This window comes from Schistocerca piceifrons, chromosome X, assembly GCF_021461385.2.
Source record: "Schistocerca piceifrons isolate TAMUIC-IGC-003096 chromosome X, iqSchPice1.1, whole genome shotgun sequence".
NCBI lineage: Eukaryota > Metazoa > Arthropoda > Insecta > Orthoptera > Acrididae > Schistocerca > Schistocerca piceifrons.
In genome coordinates, this window is record NC_060149.1 from 201,912,503 (window position 1) to 201,939,652 (window position 27,150).

The 27,150-nt window shown below is 41.4% G+C and overlaps 1 protein-coding gene across 1 annotated transcript in view; it reads right to left on the reverse strand.

Moving 5' to 3' along the window:
- The window catches only part of LOC124721370 (DNA mismatch repair protein Msh2), a 229,822-nt gene that overhangs the window by 113,276 nt on the left and 89,396 nt on the right, over positions 1-27,150 (reverse strand). Inside the window, exon 5 of the mRNA XM_047246303.1 lies at positions 19,332-19,439. Within this exon, the coding sequence (XP_047102259.1) occupies positions 19,332-19,439 (108 nt within the window). The remainder of the gene's footprint in view (positions 1-19,331; positions 19,440-27,150) is intronic.

Here is a 27,150-nt window from a genome sequence, read left to right on the forward strand (position 1 = left end):
ACATTCATTACACCACATTAAAGTTACCGTCAGCACAGAAAGGAGTGTACCATGCTGCAATTAAAAATTTTTGAATACTTTCCCAGCCATATAAAATGGCTGACAGACAATGAAGTAAAATTTGAAAACAAACTGAGAAAGTCTCTCCTTGAAAACTACTCCTGTTCCACTGAAGAATCTCTATTATTGTAATGAGTAAAAGATGGTGGGTAATATTTATTAACTCGCAGCTGCATATTTGCTGAAAAGAAGTATCATCTTATAAATGTTCAGCATGTAACCATATTTACAAAGTAATTTGCAATGTGAATATAAAATGACACATTCCACATCATTATGATTTATCGTGCAAAACGATCCATGAACTAACTAACCTGATGAAGGTTGCCCAGAACAGTAACGACAACAACAACAACAACAACAATAGTGAGACCACTATTTTCCATTATGCATTTGATGCTGTAAAATGTTCAGAAGAAATTTACTGCACTTCCAATGCATTTAAAAAGAATTACACGTAAGATCTGGCAAAGAACAACAACAGAATACATTCCATACAGTTTTGTCGTCATTTTCATCTCTCTTATCTCTATTTGGCACATTCATGGTACTTTTTGACCTTCCCTCAATCTTTCCAATATTCTACTGTTATAACTATTTTGTTTCAGCCCAGATTCCTCCACCTTACACTAGTCTTTATCGAGTCAATCCGTCTTGCTCTAGGCCTCCATCTTGTCCTCAAACTTGGCTTTCATTATTTGTTTTGGTATTTTTCCACCTTATATTCTCTTTACATGTCCAAACTATTTTCTTCTCAATTCTATCAATCAACTTTTTTACTCCAATTCCCTTCATTCCTTAATCTCTCTCTCCCTCCCTGTCTTCACTAACATGCTTCTTAGGAATTTTATTTCACTGACTTGGACTCTAGTCTCCTTTCTTCTTGTCACTGTCCATGTCTCCGATGCAAATGCCAGTATGGGTGAAAAGTACTTTTTGTACAGCACTTCCTAAAATTTCATTGGCACCTTCCTTCCCAGACTAAACCCCTCACACACTGGCAAAATGCATTGTTCTTTTGTACCCTTTGCTGATTTCGGTCTCCATCCACACATTCTGCATTGACACACTTCCTATACATTTAAAGTTGTCCTTTGTCCTTTCCCTTCGCTATCTCATCTGGTTACCACCATAGCCTCGGTTCTCTCCACACCGTATTTCATGCCATACGTCTCTGAATTTTTTTCATTCAAAACATCTAATGGTTCTTGCACATCCTTACTGTTAGTTCTCCACAACAAAATAGCATCAGTAAATAGCAATAATTTCAATCTGCTTCCTCCACGAGCTACTTATGTCTCTCACACAATTTCACAATTTTAAATAATAATTGTGACATCACATTTCCCGGTCTGAACCTCATAACATTCCTAAACCAATCAGTTCTTCCAACATAGGAAGCTTTTGTCACACAGTGTTTGAAGAACTTAAATTGTTTGTTTTCCAACTCCCTTTCTCTCCAAGGTTTCCCATATCTTTTCTCTGGGGACACTACCACACTCCTTCACTAAGTCAAGAATTGTCATTATCAGATCTTTTTCATACTTGCAGTTTTGTATCTGCATCAACATACACTCATAAGCAGAAAGATTAGGATTACTGCCCTCAGCAAATTGGAATGCTACCTGGTGGCAATGAGAAATCCACTGACATAAGTGACTTTCGTAAAGGACAGATTGTTATAGTCTGGCACCCACTGAAAGTGGCTGAAGGGTAGTGAAACCACAGGTGACATGACTAACATCCACACCTCATCACACAACATGGAGGTCAAAGGCTTGCACGCTCTGTAAAGCAAGATAGGCGGTGATCTGTGACAGATCTGATGGTTGTTTTGGAGCACACTAGACATGGCACATTGTTAAACATCATACTCTGCAGCTGATGACCACACGTATTCCCATGTTGAACCAACACCATCGGTTGGAACTGCAATGTTACAATGGGCAAGGGATCAAAGAGACTGGATAAAAATGTGACACCTGGCCAGATTAAACACGTTTCTTGTAGCACTGGGTCAATGGTTGTGTCCACATAGGTCATCATCGAGGCACATGGCTACTTGAAAAATCACTGCACCATGGACACATGCTGATGGGGACAGTAAAATTCTATGGGGAGCATTCACTGATGTAACACTTCTGGGATGCAATTGGCAACATGCTCGGCGACCACAAACCACTGACACAAAATTTATGGGACTTACAGGACCTGTGAGAAGATAGCTGGTGTCACATACTTCAGGAAACCTACCAAGGGCTTATCAAATCCATGCCATGCGGAATCATTGCTGCATTGAATTCTAAATGGGGACCACCACACTACTAAGAAAGTGGTTATAATGTTTGGCTCATCAGTCTACATTGTTAAACATTGGTAAACTAATGCCTTTATTTGGTAGAATACTATCTTTCCCTTTTCTATCAGAGCAAAAACATTGCAACTATATTCCAAAATTTATGAAAAATAATGGTGGATAGCATGCCAATCAAATACTCACTTAAACTGTAAGAGAAAGAACAGAGTCCTAAACAACTACACGACATACAGTTAGCTGTCAACATAAATTAATTTGAATAATCTGTAAACCGGATTTCCAAACAGTTTTCAATGTCTTTTTATTTCAAGTACAGTACATAGTAGTATAGTGACATACATATTTGGAAGAAAGATCTAAGGGTGCTACATCAGAACTACATATTGCCACATATTTTATGCAATTTTCCACACACTGAATCTTCATGTCTATCACTAAATATTTTAGGATAAATCTCCACATAAGCCCTTTGAGGTGTGTTGAACAAATAATTTTTAATACAATTCTTTTTCTCACAGTTGGTTTTGTGTGTGTGTGTGTGTGTGTGTGTGTGTGTGTGTGTGTGTGTGTGTGTGTGTGTGTGTGTGTGTGTGTGTGTGCGCGCGCTCTATTGCTAGAAAGAGAGATATTTCTCAGAAGCTAGTGTGAATGCTGTTTTCTGTTAAGTGTTTCTGTGCTACATGCATTGCTCTGCTATAGGCTATTTTACACATTGCTCCATCCAAGAATTTCCATTATTCTTCTTTCACTTCAAAAATTCATACTCTGTACACTTAATTGTTGGTAGATACTCACAGTAAAAGGACAATATATACTGTTCAAACTTTCCATAATTAGTTCGTTAGTTTACTTCCATGGATGATTATGCACGACAAATCATAATGATGTTGAACAAGCCATTTTACATTCCCACTGCTTGTAACTATGGCTACACATTGATCATTTATAAAGTTTTTTTTTTATGTACAGATATGAGATGCGAAGTAGTAATTCCTACCCACCACATTTTACGTATTACGATAACAGGAAATTCTTTTATGGAATAGAAAGCGTTGTCACAGGGAACTGTTTCAGTTTGTTTTCAAATTTTACTCTGCTTTCTGTCAGATGTTTTATATTACTGGGCAACTGATCAAAAATTTTAGTTAAAGCATTGTGTACTCCTTTTTGTGCTGAAGACAACCTTAATGTGGAGTAATGAATGTCGGTTTTCCTTCTGGTATTGTAATTTATACATCATTATTCCTTTGGAACTGCAGTGGATTATTTACAGCAAAGTTCACAGGGGGAATAAACACACTGTGAGGCAGTAGTCAGAATGCCCAAATCCTTAAACAGATTTCAACAAAGTGATCATGGGTAAGCATCACATACTATTCTTATAGCACATTTTGACTTTCTTTCTTAACACCCTCTGTACCAGGCCTATGTTATGTACTAGTCCCTAGAAACCAGGCAATTTTGTCAATATTTAGAAAATCACATCAAATCTACTTTTTGGATTGTGGCAAATTTGGTACCACTTTGAAGCTGCACTTTTAGTCTTTAATTCTGTGCAAAAGAAACTACTTTGGAAGGCACAGCTTTAAGGCACAGTTACAGAAATCACATATGTGTTTTTAAGAATTTAGAAAAATCATAAAGATAAGAGAATGTGATTGTTATTTATTTTTAACTAATATTATGGCACTACATAACATATTTCTGTCAGTCTACAATAATTGCATACAAATTTTACACAATCATATTGTTTTTAGTGTGGAAAATTTTGAAGCAAGGTTCCAGGCAGAGTGAAACACCACGCTGTTCACATTCGTACTGTCTCTCTTTGCAAGAAGCTTTGCAATTCTCTTTCTTAGTCCTGGCACTGCACACGTGACACACACAAGCAGTATATTTCTTTGTAGTTGGAGGTACGTGCTGCAAAAAATGTCTCTTTGTTAGCCGACCCACAGTTCCTTCATTCCTTTGTACGACTTGAAGTGTACCATCTTCAACAAGCTGAGCTGCAAGCACTGTTATGAAGTGTGTTATTGTTAGTTTCTTGTTGTGCACTGCAGGCACTGGTCTCTGACATCCACTCCAATTTTATTCAGATTGTAATCCAGTACCTGAAGTGGTTTCATTACTACAGCCCCATTTTTCTTAGTATGCATGCCTGATGCCTTGTACACAATGTGTACACATCCCTCTTATCCTTCCACTTCATTGCTAATACATTATCTTTACACTGAAAAGACATTTTGAGCTTTCTCAGTTTATTAGATACTAAATCTTTAGGTAATCCTTTCCTACATTTGTTCACAGTACCAACAGCTCCAGCACCTCTGTCATCCAGTCGTTGAAAATGCTCTGGACTGGAATAAAATCAGTCTATATACACAGTATGACCTCTCTTCAGCAAGCCGCTGTCAGATAACAATCACAATACACCAGCAGACGAAAAATTGTCAACAATATGCTTACCAGCATAAACTTCAAAGTTTACAAAATAGCCACTACTGCCTTCAGCAACAGCATAAACCTTCAGTCCATACTTATGAGGCTTATTTTGCATGTAAACACGGAAGCTCACACAACCTCAAAATGGGCATATGCCTTCACCAATTGTCAGTTTCGCTGAGGGATGATATGCCTGGATACATCGCTCCTTCAAATTCTAATAATAAGGTAAAACTTTATAAAGTGGGTGAAATCATTCTTCACCTGGTTTTTTCTGTTTAGAATTGTCGACAAGATGCAAGCACGACAGTATCTGAGTAAAACGCAAAACAACTCATAACTTGGGGACAGAAGTTACAACTAAGAACAGGATTAGTGCTCCAGTGGTCCACAATGTTTGGCTTTCTTGAAATACACATGTGGAAAAGCATACTCAAGAAACGCCTCATCTCACTTGTAATCACTGGCTTCCAGGAACTCAAAACTGAATTAGGCTTCATGTTATTTCCTCCTCTTTTCTTCTGGATTGTCTGTGATGCATACAAATTTGTCTGTATATTGAGTTTTTTTATGTCACCGTCAGTAAGAAACACTTTACAGCAATCCAGTACAGAACTTGAGTCACAGCATCCAAAGTCAAAGAGTGGGCACCTTCTGCTGCTTCACGACAATGCATCTGCGCACAGGGACTTTCTGGAGAAGGAAAAAGTGCGAGTGTTACCCCATCCCCCCTATTCACCTGACCTGGCCCCCTGTGACTTCTTTCTGTTCCCTAAGACTAAGGAAAAAATTTGAGGGCAGCAGTTTTCATCAGATGAAGAGGCCATTGCAGCATACGAGAGTGCACTAAGTGACATCCCAAAAGAAGCTTGGACTGACATTTTCTAAGTGGTTTCAGAGAATGGAAAAATGTATACACGCTAATGGAGAGTATTTTGAAAAGTTGTAAACTTTTTTTGCAAAATAAATTTTTTTCACACATTCTGCTAAAAACTTTCGGCATAACCCTCGTAAAAGAAAAGACTCCCAGGGCATGAACTGAGGTACTGAAGTGTACGAGAAATGGCCACCAGCCCTGCAGTGAATACACTGCAGCCATCAGGTAACGAATGCTGTTCAATATGGCTGCCATGCACATAGGCAAAGCCAAAACTACCATCAGTCATCGAGCTGTCGTGTAAACCACTTCAGAGCCCCAGAACACGTCAAGCTGCAGGGTTAATGGAGTCTTTAGGGCCACGTGAAAGGTCCAGACAAAGCTGTGGCCGAGGCGTACACCATGGAGCCATAAGTGAATGGACCGCAAGTAGAGGTGGTCAAGGGAAGGACTCCAGTTCGGAGAGAAGGGACAGCACAAGAACCACAATCGTTAGCCCCAACCTGGGCCGCTGATGCAGGAGATGGACTGCCGCAGGCGGGAAAAGGAGATGATAATTCAGATGCTCATAACTGGCGAGCAGTTGCACATGTCTGATCTGCCATGGCAGGACACCAGACTCCACCAGTACACTGGTCACCAGACTTGTCCTAAAAGCTCCTGTCGCTAGTTGAACCCCACAGTGGTGCACAGGGTCGAGTAAATGCAATGCTGAAGGCGCTGCCGAACCATAAACCACACTCCCATAGCCAATACGGGATTGGACAAGGGCTCTGTAGAGCTGCAGCAGTGTAGAGCAATCTGCACCCCAACTGGTGTTACTCAGGCAACACAGGGCATTGAGGTGCTACCAGCACTTCTGCTTAAGCTGACGAAGATGAGGGAACCAAGTTAATCGAGCGCTGAAAACCAGTGCTAGGAATCGATACGTCTCCACTACAGCGAGTGGATCATCATTAAGGTAAAGTGCTGGTTCCGGATGAACAGTACGACACCGACAGAAGTGCATGACACATGACTTTGCAGCTGAAAACTCAAAGACGTGGGCTACAGCCCATGACTGCGCCTTCTGGGTGCTGCTCGGCAACACCAGTACTCGAGCAGCAGTACGAAATGCAGAAGTTGTCTGCATACAGAGAAGGTGAGGCGGAGTGCCCAACAGCTGCTGCTAGACCGTTAATGGCCACTAAAAATAGAGACACTTAATACAGAGCCCTGTGGGACTCCATTCTCCTGGATATGGATGGAACTATGGGAGGCACCAACTTAAACACAAAGTACGGAGCAACAGAAAGTTTTGGATAAAAATGAGGAGCGGGCTCCGCAGACCCCACTCATACAATGTGGCAAGAATATGATGTCACCAGACTGTGTCGTATGCTTTACTTAAGTCAAAAAATACGGCAACCAGGTGTTGGCGTCTGGAAAAACGTTGTTCGGATGGCAAACTCAATGGACACAAGATTATCAGTGGTAGAGCGACCCTGGCGGAAGCTGTCCTGACATGGAGCCAGCAGGCCATGTGACTCCAGGACCCAACCCAACCGCTGACATATCGTAAGTTCCAGCAGGTTACAAAGAACGTTGGTGAGGCTCATGGGCCACTAGCTATCCACATCACGGGGGTTTTTACCAGGTTTGAGCACCAGAATGAGAGTGCTCTCCCGCCATTTTGATGGAAAGACGCCATTGCACCAGATCCAGTTGAAGATGATGATGATGATGCATCATTTGTAGACAGATGAGGGATATTTAATCATCCGGCTGTAGATCCTATCAGGCCCAGAAGCTATGAGGCGCTCCAGGGAAGGGTGCCACTTATGCCACTGTAGAGCTCGCCGACACTCCTTAATTGCTTCAGCGACCACCATGGGACTGCCTTATGCCGAGGACACTCTAAAGAGCGAGGGATTGCGTTTTCTGCCACAGAAACAATTGTTGTAGTCACCTGCTCAACCATCACATCGACGTTACTGTGTGGGGGAGATTCAACGGTGACAGCAGAGGTGAAAGTGTCCCAGTCCACCTTATTTAAAGCCCAGCTGGGGATGCGTCCGAGGCCTCACACTGGACCAGTGACAGGAGGATGGGTAACTGGTCACTACCACACAGGTCGTCATATGCCCTCCAGTGGATAGGTGGGAGATGTCCTGGGCTGCGAATGGATAAATCAATGGCCGAGTAACTACCATGAGCCACACTGAAATGTGTGGTGGCCCAGTATTTAAGAGGCAGAGGCCAAACTGAGACAGTAAAGTTTCGACATCTCTGCCTCAGCCGGTAAGCATGGTACCACCTCACAGGGTTTTTTTTTTTTTTTTTGTCATCAGTCTACTGACTGGTTTGATGCGGCCCGCCACGAATTCCTTTCCTGTGCTAACCTCTTCATCTCAGAGTAGCACTTGCAACCTACGTCCCTACAGCTCCCTCTAGTACCATGGAAGTCATTCCCTCATGTCTTAGCAGATGTCCTATCATCCTGTCCCTTCTCCTTATCAGTGTTTTCCACATATTCCTTTCCCCTCCAATTCTGCGTAGAACCTCCTCATTCCTTACCTTATCAGTCCACCTAATTTTCAACATTTGTCTATAGCACCATATCTCAAATGCTTCGATTCTCTTCTGTTCCGGTTTTCCCACAGTCCATGTTTCACTACCATACAATGCTGTACTCCAGACGTACATCCTCAGAAATTTCTTCCTCAAATTAAGGCCGGTATTTGATATTAGTAGACTTCTCTTGGCCAGAAATGCCTTTTTTGCCAATACGAGTCTGCTTTTGATGGCTTCCTTGCTCCGTCCGTCATTGGTTATTTTACTGCCTAGGTAGCAGAATTCCTTAACTTCATTGACTTCGTGACCATCAATCCTGATGTTAAGTTTCTCGCTGTTCTCATTTCTACTACTTCTCATTACCTTCGTCTTTCTCCGATTTACTCTCAAACCATACTGTGTACTCATTAGACTGTTCATTCCGTTCAGCAGATCATTTAATTCTTCTTCACTTTCACTCAGGATAGCAATGTCATCAGCGAATCGTATCATTGATATCCTTTCACCTTGTATTTTAATTCCACTGCTGAACCTTTCTTTTATTTCTATCATTGCTTCCTCGATGTACAGATTGAAGAGTAGGGGAGAAAGGCTACAGCCTTGTCTTACACCCTTCTTAATACGAGCACTTCGTTCTTGATCGTCCACTCTTATTATTCCCTCTTGGTTGTTGTTCATATTGTATATGACCCGTCTCTCCCTATAGCTTACCCCCACTTTTTTCAGAATCTCGAACAGCTTGCACCATTTTATATTGTCGAACGCTTTTTCTAGGTCGACAAGTCCTATGAAAGTGTCTTGACTTTTCTTTAGCCTTGCTTCCATTATTAGCCGTAACTTCAGAATTGCCTCTCTCATCCCTTTACTTTTCCTAAAGCCAAACTGATTGTCACCTAGCGCATTCTCAATTTTCTTTTCCATTCTTCTGTATATTATTCTTGTAAGCAGCTTTGATGCATGAGCTGTTAAGCTGATTGTGCGATAATTCTCGCACTTGTCAGCTCTTGCCTTCTTTGGAATTGTGTGAATGATGCTTTTCCGAAAGTCAGATGGTAATCGCCAGACTCATATATTCTACACACCAACGTGAATAGTCATTTTGTTGCCACTTCCCCCAATGATTTTAGAAATTCTGATGGAATGTTATCTATCCCTTCTGCCTTATTTGACCGTAAGTCCTCCAAAGCTCTTTTAAATTCCGATTCTAATACTGGATCCCCTATCTCTTCTAAATCGACTCCTGTTTCTTCTTCTATCACATCAGACAAATCTTCACGCTCATAGAGGCTTTCAATGTATTCTTTCCACCTATCTGCTCTGTCCTCTGTATTTAAAAGTGGAATTCCCGTTGCACTCTTAATGTTACCACCGTTGCTTTTAATGTCACCAAAGGTTGTTTTGACTTTCCTGTATGCTGAGTCTGTCCTTCCGACAATCATATCTTTTTCGATGTCTTCACATTTTTCCTGCAGCCATTTCGTCTTAGCTTCCCTGCACTTCCTATTTATTTCATTCCTCAGTGACTTGTATTTCTGTATTCCTGATTTTCCCGGAACATATTTGTACTTCCTCCTTTCATCAATCAACTGAAGTATTTCTTCTGTTACCCATGGTTTCTTCGCAGCTACCGTCTTTGTACTTATGTTTTCCTTCCCAACTTCTGTGATGGCCCTTTTTAGAGATGTCCATTCCTCTTCAACTGTACTGCCTACTGCGCTATTCCTTATTGCTGTATCTATAGCGTTAGAGAACTTCAAACGTATCTCATCATTCCTTAGTACTTCCGTATCCCACTTCTTTGTGTATTGATACTTCCTGACTAATGTCTTGAACTTCAGCCTACTCTTCATTACTACTATACTGTGATCTGAGTCTATATCTGCTCCTGGGTACACCTTACAATCCAGTATCTGATTTCGGATTCTCTGTCTGACCATGATGTAATCTAATTGAAATCTTCGCCTATCTCCCGGCCTTTTCCAAGTATACCACCTCCTCTTGCGATTCTTGAACAGGGTATTCGCTATTATTAGCTGAAACGTGTTACAGAACTCAATTAGTCTTTCTCCTCTTCCATTCCTTGTCCCAAGCCAATATTCTCCTGTAACCTTTTCTTCTACTCCTTCCCCTACAACTGCATTCCAGTCGCCCATGACTATTAGATTTTCGTCCCCCTTTACATACTGCATTACCCTTTCAATATCCTCATACACTTTCTCTATCTGTTCATCTTCAGCTTGCGACGTCGGCATGTATACCTGAACTATCGTTGTCGGTGTTGGTCTGCTGTCGGTTCTGATTGGAACAACCCGGTCACTGAACTGTTCACAGTAACACACCCTCTGACCTACCTTCCTATTCATAACGAATCCTACACCTGTTATACCATTTTCTGCTGCTGTTGATATTACCCGATACTCATCTGACCAGAAATCCTTGTCTTCCTTCCACTTCACTCCACTGACCCCTACTATATCTAGATTGAGCCTTTGCATTTCCCTTTTCAGATTTTCTAGTTTCCCTACCACATTCAAGCTTCTGACATTCCACGCCCTGACTCGTAGAACGTTATTTCATTGATTATTCAATCTTTTTCTCATGGTAACCTCCCCCTTGGCAGTCCCCTCCCGGAGATCCGAATGGGGGACTATTCCGGAATCTTTTGCCAATGGTTCAAATGGCTCTGAGAACTATGGGACTTAACATCTATGGTCATCAGTCCCCTAGAACTTAGAACTACTTAAACCTAACTAACCTAAGGACATCACACAACACCCAGTCATCACGAGGCAGAGAAAATCCCTGACCCCACCGGGAATCGAACCCGGGAACCCGGGTGCGGGAAGCGAGAACGCTACCGCACGACCACGAGCTGCGGACTTTTGCCAATGTAGAGATCATCATGACACTTCTTCAATTACAGGCCACATGTCCTGTGGATACACGTTACGTGTCTTTAATGCAGTGGTTTCCAGTGCCTTCTGCATCCTCATGTCGTTGATCATTGCTGATTCTTCCGCCTTTAGGGGCAATTTCCCACCCCTAGAACAAGAGAGTGCCCTGAACCTCTATCCGCTCCTCCGCCCTCTTTGACAAGGCCGTTGGCAGAATGAGGCTGACTCCTTATGCCGGAAATCTTCGGCCGCCAATGCTGATGATTTATCAAAATTTAGGCAGTGGCGGGGATCGAACCCGAGACCGAAGACGTTTTGATTATGAATCAAAGACGCTACCCCTAGACCACGGGTTATGGGCATTTAAACCTCCCAAAAGTAGGAAATGGTTATGGAGTTGATCAATCAGTGCAACTAATACATTCAGGGGTACTGCACCATCTGGAGGAAGATACACATTGCAGACAGTTATTTCCTGCATCATCCTTATTCTGACAGCCACAGTCTTAAGAGGAGTTTGAAGGGGCACATGTCCACTACAAACTGAGTTTAGGACACAAACACAAACTCCACCTGACACTCTATTATAGTCGCTACAGTTCCTGTAATATCCCTTATAGCCGCTAAGGGGAGGGGTCCGCATTACTCGGAACCAGGGTTCCTGGAGAGCAATGCAGATTGCAGGTATAAAGCTTAACAGTTGCTGTAGCTCAGCTAGGTGGTGGAAAAAACTGCCACAATTCCACTGGAGGATGACATCCTGAGGCTGGGAAGGCATGGAACATTCAAAGAGGCAGTTTACGCTTCTGAGTTACCTGCTGCCACTGACTTTTTGCCCGAGTCGTCTATATCAATTGTGTCTGAGGGTCTGGCAAGATCTAGGTCCTCAGAGGACGTCGAAATCTCCACCCCATCCTCAGATGCAGAGCTTGTAGGTAGCGGTGGTGTGGGTGCCACCGCAATTTCATTGGACTTAGGGGTTTACTTTTTTGATTTCTCTCGCTGCTCCTTGGGGTTCCCTGGCTGGAAGGACTTCACTGGCTCAGCCTCCGGGACTGAAGATGACCGTGAAGTCCTACAACCAGCAGCTTTGGGCTCTTCAGCCACTGGTGGGTGTCGTCTTTCCTGCTAGCAGAAACCTGGGAAGGGAGTGACCCAAGGGACCTCTCTGTAGTGAGAGAAGCCGAAGAAGGCTTACGTTTCTCCCATAGTGTGGACAGGGAGGGTAACGATTTGGGGTTGTACTTCTGTGCATTGAAACAAGCTCGCGATCGCTTAGAGACTGCTGGCGTTTCACCACTAGCAAGAGATGATGGACTACACTTCATCGCGTGTCACCCGCCCTGATGCCACCCACTCCAACCAGGGGCCCTCCCCATGGGTGCCACAGCAAAGGCCACCTGGTAGGATGGCCATTGCCGGGAGTCCCGATGCCCCAGGGAGATGGGCATCTACCCCTTGGCATACGTGGGGAGTTAATGGTGCAGGGATCAGCAGAGCGATCCCTGTGTGGTCAGGGAGCTACAACCAACAGGGTACATGGCAGCCTCACCACAATGAACTGGCTACCATGCTGGATATCAGGTGCAAAGAGGTCCATGGTCATCGCCGACGCAGAAAGCTACACTGCATAGTGCATGGTGGAAAATGCGCCCAGGAAGGTGTCCTTGCCCAAGAGATGGAGAATGGGTGGGACTGCAATGCGACGACAAGAAAGTGGGCTAAAGATCTCAGTGCACGATGGTCATAATGCACCATGTAAAGCGCCGTTTCCCAACTGGTTCGCTGTTCGGGAAAATGTTGAAGAATGGAGGTCAAACCCTACAGGGGACCATCACATAAAGGCCGAAATGTGTTGAACTCCTTTTAGTCGCCTCTTATGACAGGCAGGAATACCTCGGGCCTATTCTAACCCCCGGACCTGCAGGGGTAGCCAAGTAAGACGAAGAATTTGCCAATGAGAAAGGTTTGTGCAATTATGTCAGTGGTAAGGAACCAGGTGCGAGAGAAGTTGGCACATGTGCCTGATTCAGATCAGAATCTTTTGTATCCAATTCTGGAGGAATACGTGTGGCTATTCAAGGAGCGGCAGTATCTGCCAGCAATTAACCTCGTACAGCATGAAATTCCGAAGGGGGATGCTAGACAGATTGCTCAGAAACCATACGGTGAGCCAAAACGTTATGACCACATGCTTAATTAATAGCTTGTTTGTCTGTACAAATTTAGTATTGGAGGGCAGCGTGGAGGGTAAAAATCGTAGAGGGAGACCAAGAGATGAATACACTAAGCAGATTCAAAAGGATGTAGGTTGCAGTAGGTACTGGGAGATGATGAAGCTTGCACAGGATAGAGTAGCATGGAGAGCTGCAGCAAACCAGTCTCAGGACAAAAGACCACAACAACAACAACAACAACAACAACAACAACAGAGATGCATGCTGCCCCCCTCAAAATGATAGAAGATGCCTGAGCCACTTTATTACATTTAAATGTCTTAAGGCATAGAGTAAGTTTTAGTGTTAAGGATTAGTGACTAGAGCAGTGGAAAATAAACTATGGTGTTTTAAAGGAGAAAATGAGTAAAGTTATGATCTACTGAACATTAGAATCGGATAAAATCGTGGCAATCTGTGCCAAGTAGTTGAGGAAAAACTGTCAAGGTACTATTGGGCCTATGAGAACAAAAGCTAGTGAGACAAAGAGATGACAACTGCTAAAATTATCAACGACCTAGATTGTATGGAGCAGAGCTCAGAACTAAGGAAGATAGGTTTTTACAAGTTTTACATTGGAGCTAAATGACTTTGAATTGAACATGACAATTTTGTGACATAAATATTAGATAAAGTTTATGAATACAAGCAAACTAGATTAGTTGCTCAAATATTATGGAGTGCCTCTTATATGCTTACCAGTAATTAATTTCACAAGAATACTTAAGTTCTATAGGAGCCTAACTTAAGTGTCTATGTACAGGCAAAGGATATTAATTATTTTCTGGTAGAAAAGCTACCAATTGCTTTTCATGCAATTCTCAGCGACACTCATTGGCTATTGCAACAATTCTAATTGAACACAAGTTAGTGTACATTATTTCCATAAGAACTGGCAGTAGTTAGCAGTGACAAGGAAAGATTATGGTGGAGGATTCCAGTAATAACACTGCTGTGCTACAGGTGTCATATGGGACGTATGAACTAACCGTAACATCACTGAGTCACAATGACGCATGATATAGAGGGAACAATCAACTTTGGTGACATGGTGTTTGCTTGTTGACATGCAAGGGAACGTTTGTTTCTGTGGTGAACTGGAATAAACTTTTCATAACATGGTTCCTTACACTACTGATGCGGCATGGTGTGCTTGTATTGACTCTGCTGATGAAAACCTGGTGGGTACAAATAACCGCATGCTGCCACACGGATTTCTTACCCTACTGCCACGTTACCAACGTTATTCCGTACTTACTTCCAAGGAGCAGCCAGCTCAGGATAATCTGGAGTGAGACACACTGACAGCACAGAATCTATATCATTTTTTCCATCCAACAACAATGAGGTATTTCACCCTCCCTTGATGCAGTATTCCATACTTAGTTTTAACCTATTTTACCCTGAGGCATGGGTGACACCTTGTTCTGTCAACCAAGCAGGCAATCGACACTTTGAAGCGTGAAACAACATATTGATAATCAATCAGTAAGCAGTTGGGCAGTTCTAAGGAGAAAACCCTCTAATTGTGACCCACATTAGGCCTCCAACGCACATGTTGTGTCCCATATCTAAGCATGGAATACACTAGGTGCTGCAGCATGTGATGTATCTGCACATGCTCAAAGTCTTGCCCCCTCGGACTTCTCTTTTGTTTTACTGGTATACATTTCCATTTTTATGCTTTCCGTATATCTGGACACTTATGTGATAATATGATTTGAGGCATTTTCCCCCTTGAGTAATTTTGATGCTGTGAATGTTAAATGGCACATTACTGCCATTAAATAAAGTACACATGCGCGAGATCCTCTGCAAAACCAATTGCAGTCTTAAGCAGAAGTGCCATTTGGATCTGCTCTAATATGCCATGTAGTGCCATTCAGTCACACTCTACAATTATCTGCTTTGTCTTAATACTGCGCACTTCATTAGTACATTGGCAAATACACTTCGGACACACCACGACACTCGGGACTAACAAGTCATTTCACTTTGCTAAGAGAAAATAATTAGGCTTTATTGCTATAATTCTACCACCAAGGGTACAGAAAACAATTTCTGGCTCCTCAGGGTTAAAACACGGCTACTAATGGGTTCCCATGTTACATCTGGTAACCATTTTGCTAAATTACTTTATCAGCATCCAGCTTCCTTCCAGCCGCTGTCAAGAAATATACAATATTGTCTAACCATACACCCATTCTTGCAGATGAGCCTGCTTGGATTTTTTCTTTACCTGCAACTCCGAATCAGCATTCCGTCCAATTGATTCTGGTAACCGAATGCTTCAGTTGTACGATAAATAATTTCCGGTATCAGATTACACCGGCAACTCATGTGATTCGTAAGCATTCAGAACTGCACAATGCCTCATATTTCTCCTCTCTTCTTCATTTCTGGGTTGACACAAAGTATTATCGTTACACATGTGAGTGTGGCTCACTCCATCAGCTGTTGAACAAGTTAAATGTTTCATGCTATCCTATTCCACATAACATACTTCACCAGGTCATTCAATGACATACATGTAACTACCAATCAACATTACTCCTGTTGACAGTTATCTTACTTGAAATATATCGTAAGTTGATTAACTGGAACAGTGCTAGAACTTATTTGCCCTAATTTAACATGGTGCGTATTACCGTAAGCATCTGGATTGGTATAAGACGGCTGCCACAAAAGCCTCATAAGCAAATGATAACCAGATTCACCCAGACATTTCAGTACCATCACACTCTCCTCAGCTAATGCTGATCCTTACCATGATGTGCTGTACTATGTTTGCTCTACTTACTAGTGTTGTGAGTGCCCCACCTTTCCAAAATCATTCATTGCCATCAGCTTTAATGTTTGAGCAGTTGGATAATGTGCTGTACACCCCTCACCAAGCCAGTGTAGTGGCTGACTTGAACTTGACTGTTTTAAAAGAATTATGTGTCTAAAATTAATTAACCCTGATGTGCTGTTGTCCACTGCAGTGGACAGCTGTTAATGTCACTTCTTTGACATATTTAATCAGACTGATTAAAAACATCAAAGAAGTCACATTAACAGTGTACAATTGCACCATAGGATTAAATTCCCAGAATTTGTTAACTATCAACCTTTATTATATTTAAAATGCCAGGATCACCTAAAATGATCTTTCAGTGTGGCACAATGAAAGCAATCTTAAAAATAAAGTCTCTTTCCAAGAATTTCCAGGAATTCTGCCAATACACACAACCTAAAATTTATATGTGCATCTGTCTTTGTCTCTGTGATGACCTGATAAAAAAGTAAATATAATGCACACTGAAATATTTAGTATCCTTCTAAATATTTTCGTGCACCACTTTATAGTTTTTTCTTTCCACAAAGACAGTTTGTAGAACCTGATTTCTTCAGACTTTTTCACCTCCCAACTAATATCTAAACGGTGTGTTGCCGCAGACATATGCACACTTAGCTGACAAAGTACTATTGCCCATCTCCTATGGACGGTAGAGCAATACAGTTCTACTTGCAAAACTGCAACTGGTGAGTAGACAGATTGTCGGCAGTGCAGACCCTCTTGGCACACAAGTGCATACTTGAGTCTACAGTTTAGGGGGTTAATTTAACCAATGTTATCAACTCCTTTATGATCAGGCATAGTACTAAAAGGCACAATAGGAAAGTCGTTAATAGTAAATCAAGGATAAAAGCACGGCTGAGGCCTTTCACCTATGTTGTTTGATATGTACATAAACAAGACTCACCAACAGCAGCAGAAGATGAACTGAAAAGGAATACAGATGGGGGAATAAGGGAAATAATGATGGTGTTATGACAATCTTGCTTGCATGTGACCAGGTGCTAATAGTAGGTTCCGATGACAACTTGCGAAGAAATGCAAGAAAACTGATAACATACTATGTCGAGACGGAAAGATCCACGACAGCTCTCAGTGCTGTTGCCAGCTTTCAACTGCAAACCACTAACAGCTGTAGCCGAGAACTGTAGCCATCTATGGAGTTGTGACAACACGGAAGTGTCGCAACGAAAACATTTACAAAATCGCATTACGTTATCGGTCGAGGTAGGCCCGTGAATCTGGTGTGCCCAACCCACTGCAACTTACAGGGATCAACTTACAACGACTCAACTACACAATTGTATAACATGAAAATATTGACCAAGAAACTGAAAACAAAGGTTATGTAAGGAAAACACGTACAGAGGGCTAAGAAGCTGGTTAATGAGAAATAACACAACTGATGCTTTCACTTAAATCTCTTAATAGCAATATATCTTAACAATTTGGTAACAACTGTCAGCCTTCATAGCTAAGTGGTCAGCGTGGCTGGCTTTCCAGAACAGCCAGAGATTTTCCTCAGTGGAGGACTGGAACAATGTCCACTCATACTTGTTTTGCCAACTGAGGAGCATATCAATTGAGAAGCAGTGGCTCTAATGTTTGGGAAGTTGACACGAGTCGGGAGGGCGCTGTGCTTGACCCAGTGGCCCTCATACTGCATCCACATGAAGGCATTACAGCAGAGGACAATACAGTGGCTGATCGTCATCCCGTGGTCCTGTGAGCCTGAATGTGGAGCAACTTTTTACTTAATGTGGTAAGAACTAGTGAGACTATGAAAAAATAGAAAACTACCACAACAACTGGAATGAACACAAAGGATGGATAGCTCTAAACTTGCTACATTAGCTCTAGGTCATAAAACATATGGGAGGAGAAACAATAGAAGACCTAAGAAGAGAAACTGAATCGATGCAGAATTAAATGGCACTTTGGGAAACATGCGAGGGAATGTATAAAATAATCTCAAAACATTCTTTGTTCTATGAGAAGTGAGACATGGGGATTAAGGTAACAAAGTAAGAGAAGGATAAAAACATTAGAAATTGTGTTTTTATTACAGACCAAGGGGATTACTTTATGAGATAAAATTGGAAGTTGTGCTACCTATAGGATAACATTAATATTAATAAAATGACCAATGAAGTACCCATGGCAATGACTAACATTTACAACAGATGAGCCAGCGACATACATATGTCTATTAGAAGCCTAAAAGAAGAAAGGATATCAGTCACCTGCAAGGAAAATGGAATCAGCTCTTACATAAGTTTTTGAATGGGATTTTTACAAATAATTGTTTACAAGATGAAGAGGATACCTATAGTGTATGGTTAGCAGATGTACTTTTAAGAGACAGTTGCATTTGTACCCAACAATGAAAATACAGCCTTGGTTGAAAAAGTTGCTCAATGTTTTTGCTATCCACTATGGAATTGGCGAGAGACCCACTTCATTGTCAGCTACCGATTTATCTGTTGTTATGATCTGAGTCAGTTGACAACAACGCATGTCATGCGCACTTTTTATTATTACTGTCACACTCAGTACCCACAGGTTACTTGAAATGGGGTAATAGCAAAAGATAATTTACATAATGACCTCTGGAAACCAGAGTATGCTTCATATTAGGGATATAGAAAACCACTACTCTGGCAGCAATAAAACACAAGGAATCCTGCCTCCACAGTACATTGTCCTTGGAGTAACTGTTACACAGACAGCCAGTATATCACATGAAAATATCTTTCATAATCAACACTAAATTATTCCCTCCACCAAGAACACACAAATGCTTACTCTCCAATATATCACTTATAGCAAAGTCAATTGCTCACCAGTGTCTGTCCAGGAAATATAATACTAGTTGTGACTGAAATTAGTGATAGGAAAAGAAATTTTGCATTACCCGTATTACAATAAACACTGTTCTGATACAAATTATTTTGTTTCTCAGAAATAAATGAATAATCTTCATAGAAAACAGGAAAGCACAACAAAATTGTCCCCAGTAATCTATCCATTTGCAACAGCAACAGGTGGACTTCACATGTGTTAATAACATCCTGAGAAGCAAAAAGTTTATTTTATTAACAATACTAGAACTAAGATACATGGTATTTCATACCTTGGACTTTGTACCACTGGCTGCTCGTATTGCTACCACAGAAGAGCTGAGCATAATGTCTGTATTGAACAAAATCTTCTCAAACTGATACAGATTCCCAGGGGAACCCTACAGCAAAGAAAACTAAATGTTAGACATCTGCTATTATTTATAAACACAAACTCAAAATCAGTGAAATCACAGATGGTATTATTATAAAACGTAAAAAAGACTGTTACAGGCAAGTCATCTTGTGCAAAATCGAATACAGGAGAAGATAAACTGAATTTGCATTATGTTTGTACATACAAATATAATAAACACTACACTTTTGAATCTTTAAATTTGCAGTAAGTTAACAATGTGGTTGCACAAAAAGCAAACAATAGTGTACTTCACTTGCCAACAAACATTATGAAGAACAGTTAGTTACTTTCATGTTCCATGGATCATTTGTATGGTTGATTGTGATTATGCAGAACTAGTCATTTTGCAATCAAATTACACATTCATATATAAATATGACTGAAAACTGATCACCTACAATTTTTTTGCATTGTTGTAGGTTGATTCCTACACATCACTTTTCACACAATGCAAAATTAGAAATTCTAATTCATCTTCAAGGTTTTATACGACTATAGAGGAAATTAAATTGTGATTTTTATGTGATGGAACTATATTACTGAAAAAAGACCAAATGCAAATGGAAAGATGTACAGGAGAAATATTTTAGCTTCTCATATGCCTTTGAATAGAGTGCTGCTTACTTGCATATGATAACACCATGTAATTCCCCTCATGTCAGAAGTTTGCATACTACTAATGTTCTGCTTTGTATACGCCATTTACAAGGATGACAATATAAATATGAAGAAACTGCACTGTGCATTCACTTTATCACTGATCAAAGATTACAAGACAAAATACAACTTTTCTGGAATAAATTTTATGAAAGGTATACGAGAAATGACTTATTACATGTATAAAGAGGTATATGCAGAGCCAGAATACAAAATTATCTGAGCAAATATAATCATCGAAAGAAGATAAAAAATAATCACCTGCTATTTCTGTCCCCATTCACATTGTGTATTAAAGTGATGGAATGCTTCAGAGAGAGCCTGCAATATATCACACAGAAATTACCCAATAATTTTATAATAATAGATGGAGGTTTCAATTGACCATTTGTAGTCCGGGAGACTCACAGATTTAGATTGGGTGACAGACAAAAATTCTTGTGACATTGTACCAAAAACTTTACTGAAAATTATTTTGAACTGTCCTGAGACAAAATTAGTAGATTTGCTGGCAACAAACTGACCATAATTTGTCGATATATTGAAGTGAGGAATCTACATCTACATTTATACTCCGCTAGCCACCGAGCGGTGTGTGGCGGAGGGCACAATTCGCGCCAAAGTCATATTCCCCCCCTCGGGCAAGGGAAAAATGACTGTCTGAACGCCTCAGTAAGAGCTTTAAATTCCCTTATCTTTGAATGGTGATCACTGAGCGATTTGAAAGTTCGTGGTAATAATATATGCTCTACATCCTCGGCGAAGATCTGATTTCAGAATTTAGTGAGCAGCCCCTTCCGTTTAGCACGTCGTCTATCTGCAAGCGTGTCCCACTTCAAACTTTCTATGAGATTTGTAACGCTCTTGCGATGGCTAAATGTACCAGTCACAAATCTTGCCGCTCTTCTTTGAAGCTTCTCAATCTCTTGAATCAGACCCAACTGGTAAGAGTCACATACAGACGAACAATACTCCAAGACTGGATGAACTAACATATTGTGTCGGAAGTTCCATGCAGCTTTTCACAGATGATGCTGTAGTATACAGAGAAGTTGCAGCATTAGAAAATTGCAGCGAAATGCAGGAAGATCTGCAGCGGATAGGCACTTGGTGCAGGGAGTGGCAACTGACCCTTAACATAGACAAACGTAATGCAATGCGAATACATAGAAAGAAGGATCCTTTATTGTATGATTATATGATAGCGGAACAAACACTGGTAGCAGTTACTTCTGTAAAATATCTGGGAGTATGCGTGTGGAATGATTTGAAGTGGAATGATCGTATAAAATTAATTGTTGGTAAGGCGGGTGCCAGGTTGAGCTTCATTGGGAGAGTCCTTAGAACATATAGTCCCTCAACAAAGGAGGTGGCTTACAAAACACTCGTTCGACCTATACTTTAGTATTGCTCATCAGTGTGGGATCCGTACCAGGTCGGGTTGACAGAGGAGATAGAGAAGATCCAAAGAAGAGCGGCACGTTTCGTCACAGGGTTATTTGGTAAGTGTGATAGCGTTACGGAGAGGTTTAACAAAATCAAGTGGCAGACTCTGCAAAAGAGGCGCTCTGCATCATGGTGTAGCTTGCTGTCAAGGTTTCGAGAGGGTGAGTTTCTGGATCAGGTATCGAATACATTGCTTCCCCCTGCTTATACCTCCCGAGGAGATCACGAACGTAAAATTAGAGAGATTCGAGCATGCACGGAGGCTTTCCGGCAGTCGTTCTTCCTGCGAACCGTGCGCGACTGGAACAGGAAAGGGAGGTAATGACAGTGGCATGTAAAGTGCCCTCCGCCACACACCGTTTGGTGGCTTGCAGAGTATAGATGTAGATGTAGGTAGATTGTAAGCAATTTCCTTTTTTGAAATAGTGCATCACTTCAGGATTCTACCAATAAACTGCAATCTATAGTTTGCCTTGCCTGTTACTTGTGTAATCTGATCATTTCATTTGAGATCATTTCGAACAGTCACACTCAGATGCTTGACAGATGTTACCACTTCCAAAGACTGGGAATTTATTTTGTACTCATACATTAATGGGGATTTTCACCTTCTTATATGCAGTAGGTTACACTTACTAATATTGAGAGATAAGTTCCAGTCATTACAACACACATTTATTTTCTGCAAATCCTCATAGATTTGTTCACAATTTTCATGTGATACTACTTTCCTGTAGACTACAGCATCATTGGCAAACTTCTAATGCCGCTATCAATACCATCAACCAGATCGCTTATGTAAATCATAAAAAGCAGTGGACCTATCGTGCTGCTCTGGGGCACACCTGATGTTACGCTTGTTTCTGTTGAAGTCACCCCATTCAGAATGACATACTGCTCTCTGTCTGTCTGAAAACTTTCTATCGAACTGCATATGTCATCAGATAGACCGTAAGCGTGCACTTCTTGGAGCCAGTGACAGTGCGGAACTGAGTCTAATGTCTTTCTTTAGTCGAGAAATACGGCATCAACCTGGGAGCCGGTATCTAGAGCCTGTTGTGTATCATGCACAAAGGGGGCCAGCTGTCTCTCGCATGACCGCTGTTTCCTAAATCTGTGCTGGTTTCTGCAGATGAGCTTCTCAGTAATTATGTCTGAACACACAAGGCTATTGTCACTTCACTGATAACTAGTGTTAAAAGAAAAGTAGGATACTGTTTCTGGTTAACAATTACAATAAGAAAATGATCACAAACTACCCATTTAGCTAGCACTTGGAAATAAATGAGTGTGAAATGAAAAATAGCAGAAGTCAGTCCTTAAAGTGAAGGGTACTGTATCTGCCAAGGTACTCACATACATATACTGGATAAGTGAAAACTGGCCCCTCTGCCAAGAACAGTTTATTGTAGGTTATTGTAACAACAGAGCAGAGCAGAGTGGAAAATGGCACAGATTGTTCCAATTTTTAAGAAGGGTTAAGAGTACAGATGTCTAAACTGTAGGTCTATAGAGCTGTCATCAGTTTGTCGTCAAATCAGGAAACATGTTTTGTCATCGTGTTTGTTAACTTTTTCTAGGCAGAGAAAGTCCTGCATGGTTTCTATGAGCACCAATCATTTGGGCAGATATCAGGTAGATTTACTGCAAAAAGCTAAGAAATTTTAACTCGCTAATGTGGTATCCTAATTGTACCCGTACTTTGATTAACTGAAGAAATGTGTTATTTACATTTTCAAATGTTGAAGGTACTCCATTAGGCTTGAGTGTAATACTTGCATTGTCAGTGAAGAGAAATATGTCTGCATCTTCATTATATGATCAAAGATTATAAATATATAACAAGAACAAGGGCAGATCCAGTATCAGTCGTTATGATACACCCCAATTGATTATTCCCCATTCTGAAGGAGCCATTTCTTTGTGTACACCCCCCCCCCCTTTCCCCCTGAAGTTTCTTGGTGGAACTATCAGCATCCTTACAGCTAGGTAGGATGAAAACCATTTATCAGCAAGGCCTGCGATTCGATAATATTTGACCTCCTGCACAATGCTTTTGACAGTTCACAGAAAATACCAGTTGGCAATATTTTGTCATTTAAATTTTGTATAATCTGAGTCATGTTCTGTGGAGAGACCCTTTTGAAATCCAAATTTATCTTTTGAAGCACAAGCTTCATGTTCAGATGACAGAGTGACTTCAGTTGCAATATTTGACTCTTGTCTTAAGTTAGAACAAATTTAAACAGAGATGTGTGCAAATTTTTTTTTTTTTAAATGTATAAATGTAATAAGTCATTTCTCGTATACCTTTCATAAAATTTATTCCAGAAAAGTTGTATTTTGTCTTGTAATCTTTGATCAGTGATCATGTGAATGCACAGTGCAGTTTCTTCATATTTATATTGTCATCCTTGTAAATGGCGTATACAAAGCAGAACATTAGTAGTATGCAAACTTCTGACATGAGGGGAATTACATGGTGTTATCATATGCAACAAATTGTCATCAGCAGTACATACAACAGCGTAAACTCAAGACAAAGATGATGAGACTTACCAAACTTCCGCCTCGACTGACATCTCTGCCCAAACTCTTTGCCTTTACAAATGTCTGCTTGTTTTTGCGTATGTGCGGATGGATATGTGTGTGTGTGCGCGCGCGAGTGTATACCTGTCCTTTTTTTCCCCCTAAGGTAAGTCTTTCCGCTCCCGGGATTGGAATGACTCCTTACCCTCTCCCTTAAAACCCACATCCTTTCGTCTTTCCCTCTCCTTCCCTCTTTCCTGATGAAGCAACCGTTTGTTATTTAATCCTGTCCATCCTTGGAAATGGGCGGAGCCCTCCACTTACATTAGTGCCAGTGCTTACAGAAGAACTTCAGACCATGGTAAGTAATTGACTTACAGAGCCTGGAATTCTGATCATCATTCATATATTTTGGGCCTTATTCAAACTAGTGGTGCACTTTAGCAGTGGTCGGATGTGACATTGTATCTGCTCCTTATAACCCATAATTTTGTGACTCATCAAAATGTGTGACTTTACATCACAATACCACTGTTTTTAACACAGTTGTATGACACAATGACACACAATGGAATGATCAAATGTAACTACCAATCACATAGTTGAAAATTTAAGTGCTTGCTACGAACATAAACATGAAGCTAAATATTACAGCTCACAAATCCCCCCCCCCCCCCTCTCCCCAGCCAAAAAAACACCATGGGTGCACTCAGAAGCAAAGAGGCGAGCGCAGGGCAACCAGGTCACTTGGTTGGCCTTACTCATACCATTACATGAATTCTACATCTACATCAACATGGCTACTCTACAAATCACAGTTAAGTGGCTGACAGTGTGTTCATCAAACCACCTTCACAACAATTGCTTTCTGTTCCACACACTAACAGTGCACGGAAAAAACGAACACTTATATCTTTCCGTGCGGGCGAGCTCTGATTTCTCCTATTTTATTATGATGATCATTTCTCCTATGTACATCACCATCAACTAAATATTTTCATATTTCGAGGAGAAAGTTGGTGATTGAAATTTCTTGAGAAGATCCCACAGCCCACTCCCAAATCCTGGCTCAAATGGCTCTGAGCACTATGCGACTCAACTTCTGAGGTCATTAGTCGCCTAGAACTTAGAACTAATTAAACCTAACTAACCTAAGGACATCACACACATCCATGCCCGAGGCAGGATTCGAACCTGCGACCATAGCGGTCGCTCGGCTCCAGACTGTAGCGCCCAGAACCGCACAGCCACTCCGGCCGGCCCAAATCCTGCATCACGTCCATAACACTTTCTTACCCATTTCTTGATGATGCAAAATGAGATGCCATCCTTTGAGCTTTCTCGATGTACTCCATTAACCTTATCTGGTAAGGATCACACACTGCACAGCAGTACTGCAAAAGAGGATGGACTAGTGTAGTGTAGGGAGTCTCTTTAGTAGATCTGTTGCAGCTTCTAGATGTTCTGCCACCATAACACAGTCTTTGGTTCAGCTGAATTTACAGCCGTTAGATTTGATTGATTTATCATGTAACCAAAGTTTAACAGATTCTTTTTATCACTCATGTGGATGACGTCACACTTTTCATTATTTAGGGTTAACTGCTAATTTTTGCACCATACAGATATTTTTTCTAAATTGTTTTGCAATCTATTTTGATAGTCTGATGAATAGTAGGTGATAAACGACAGCATCATCTGCAAACAATTTAAAGACAGCTGCTCAGATTGTCTCCTAAATCTTTATCTGTATAAGGAACAGCAGAGGGCCTGTAACACTACCTTGGGGAATGCCAGAAATCACCTCTGTTTTACTCAGTAACTTTCCATCAGTTACTACAAACTGTGACCCCTCTGACAGTAAATCACGAATACAGTTTCATAACTGAGATGATATTCCATAAGCAGACAATTTGATTACAAGCTGCTTGTGAGAGACAGTGTCAAACAAAGCCTTCTGGAACTTGAAATATGGAATAAATTTTAATCCGTTGTCAATAGTACTCAACACCTTGTGCAAGTAAAAGGCTAACTGTGCTTCAAAAGAACAATGTTTTCTAAATCAGTGTTGACGGTGTGTCAACAGACCATTCTCTTCGAGGTAATTCGTAATGTTCAAACACAACGTATGTTGCAGGTGTGGCAAATGTGTAGCCAGCAGAGAACAACTGAGTCCTTGCGAGAGGCTCGCATGGAGGATCGCCACACACCAGTAGTCTCCTTGATGACCCAAAGTTTGTTGGGGGAAGGCTGGGAGCCCCATTCATCACCCCCAATTACCAAGGACTTTTTGCTGCAATACTGACTGGAGATCACATTCTGGAAGGCCAATCTCCAGGGCTAACTGGAAACCGCACGATACGGCCCAAGACTGCACCTTGCAGCTGCCGTTCAGCAACTGCAATTCCAGTGGAGCTGTAGTACAGGCAAAAGTCATCAGCATACAAAGAAACTGATACGGATGTTCCCACAGCTGCATCTAGCCCATTGATAGCAACTAAAAAGGGGCAGACACTCAAGACAGAGCCTCGTGGGACCCCATTCTCCTGGACTCAGGAGGAACTATGGGAGGGACCAACTTGCATGCGGAATGAACAAAGAGACAGAAAATTTTGAAAAAAAAAAAAAAAAATCTAGAGCGGGCCCCTAAGACCCCATCCATGAAGCGTGGTGAGGATGTGATGTCGCCATGTTGTATTATATGCCTTCCGCATGTCAAAAAAGATGGCAACCAGACGCTGATGGCAGGCAAAGGCTGTACGAATGGCAGACTCCAGGCAGACCAGATTATCGGTGGCACAGCAGCCCTTACGGAACCCACACTGAGACGCAGCCAGAAGACCACAAGACTCCAGTAGCCAACTCAACCTCTGGCTCACCATGCGTTCGAGCAACTTGCACTGGACGTTGGTAAGACTAATGGGGAGGTAGCTGTCCACCGCCAGTGGGTTCTTGCCAGGTTTCAACACTGGTATGATGATGCTTTCCCACCATTGTGATGGGAGCTCAGATACAGTTGAAAAGGTCTAGGTGGTGTTGCTGGCAGTCCACAGAGAGGTGTT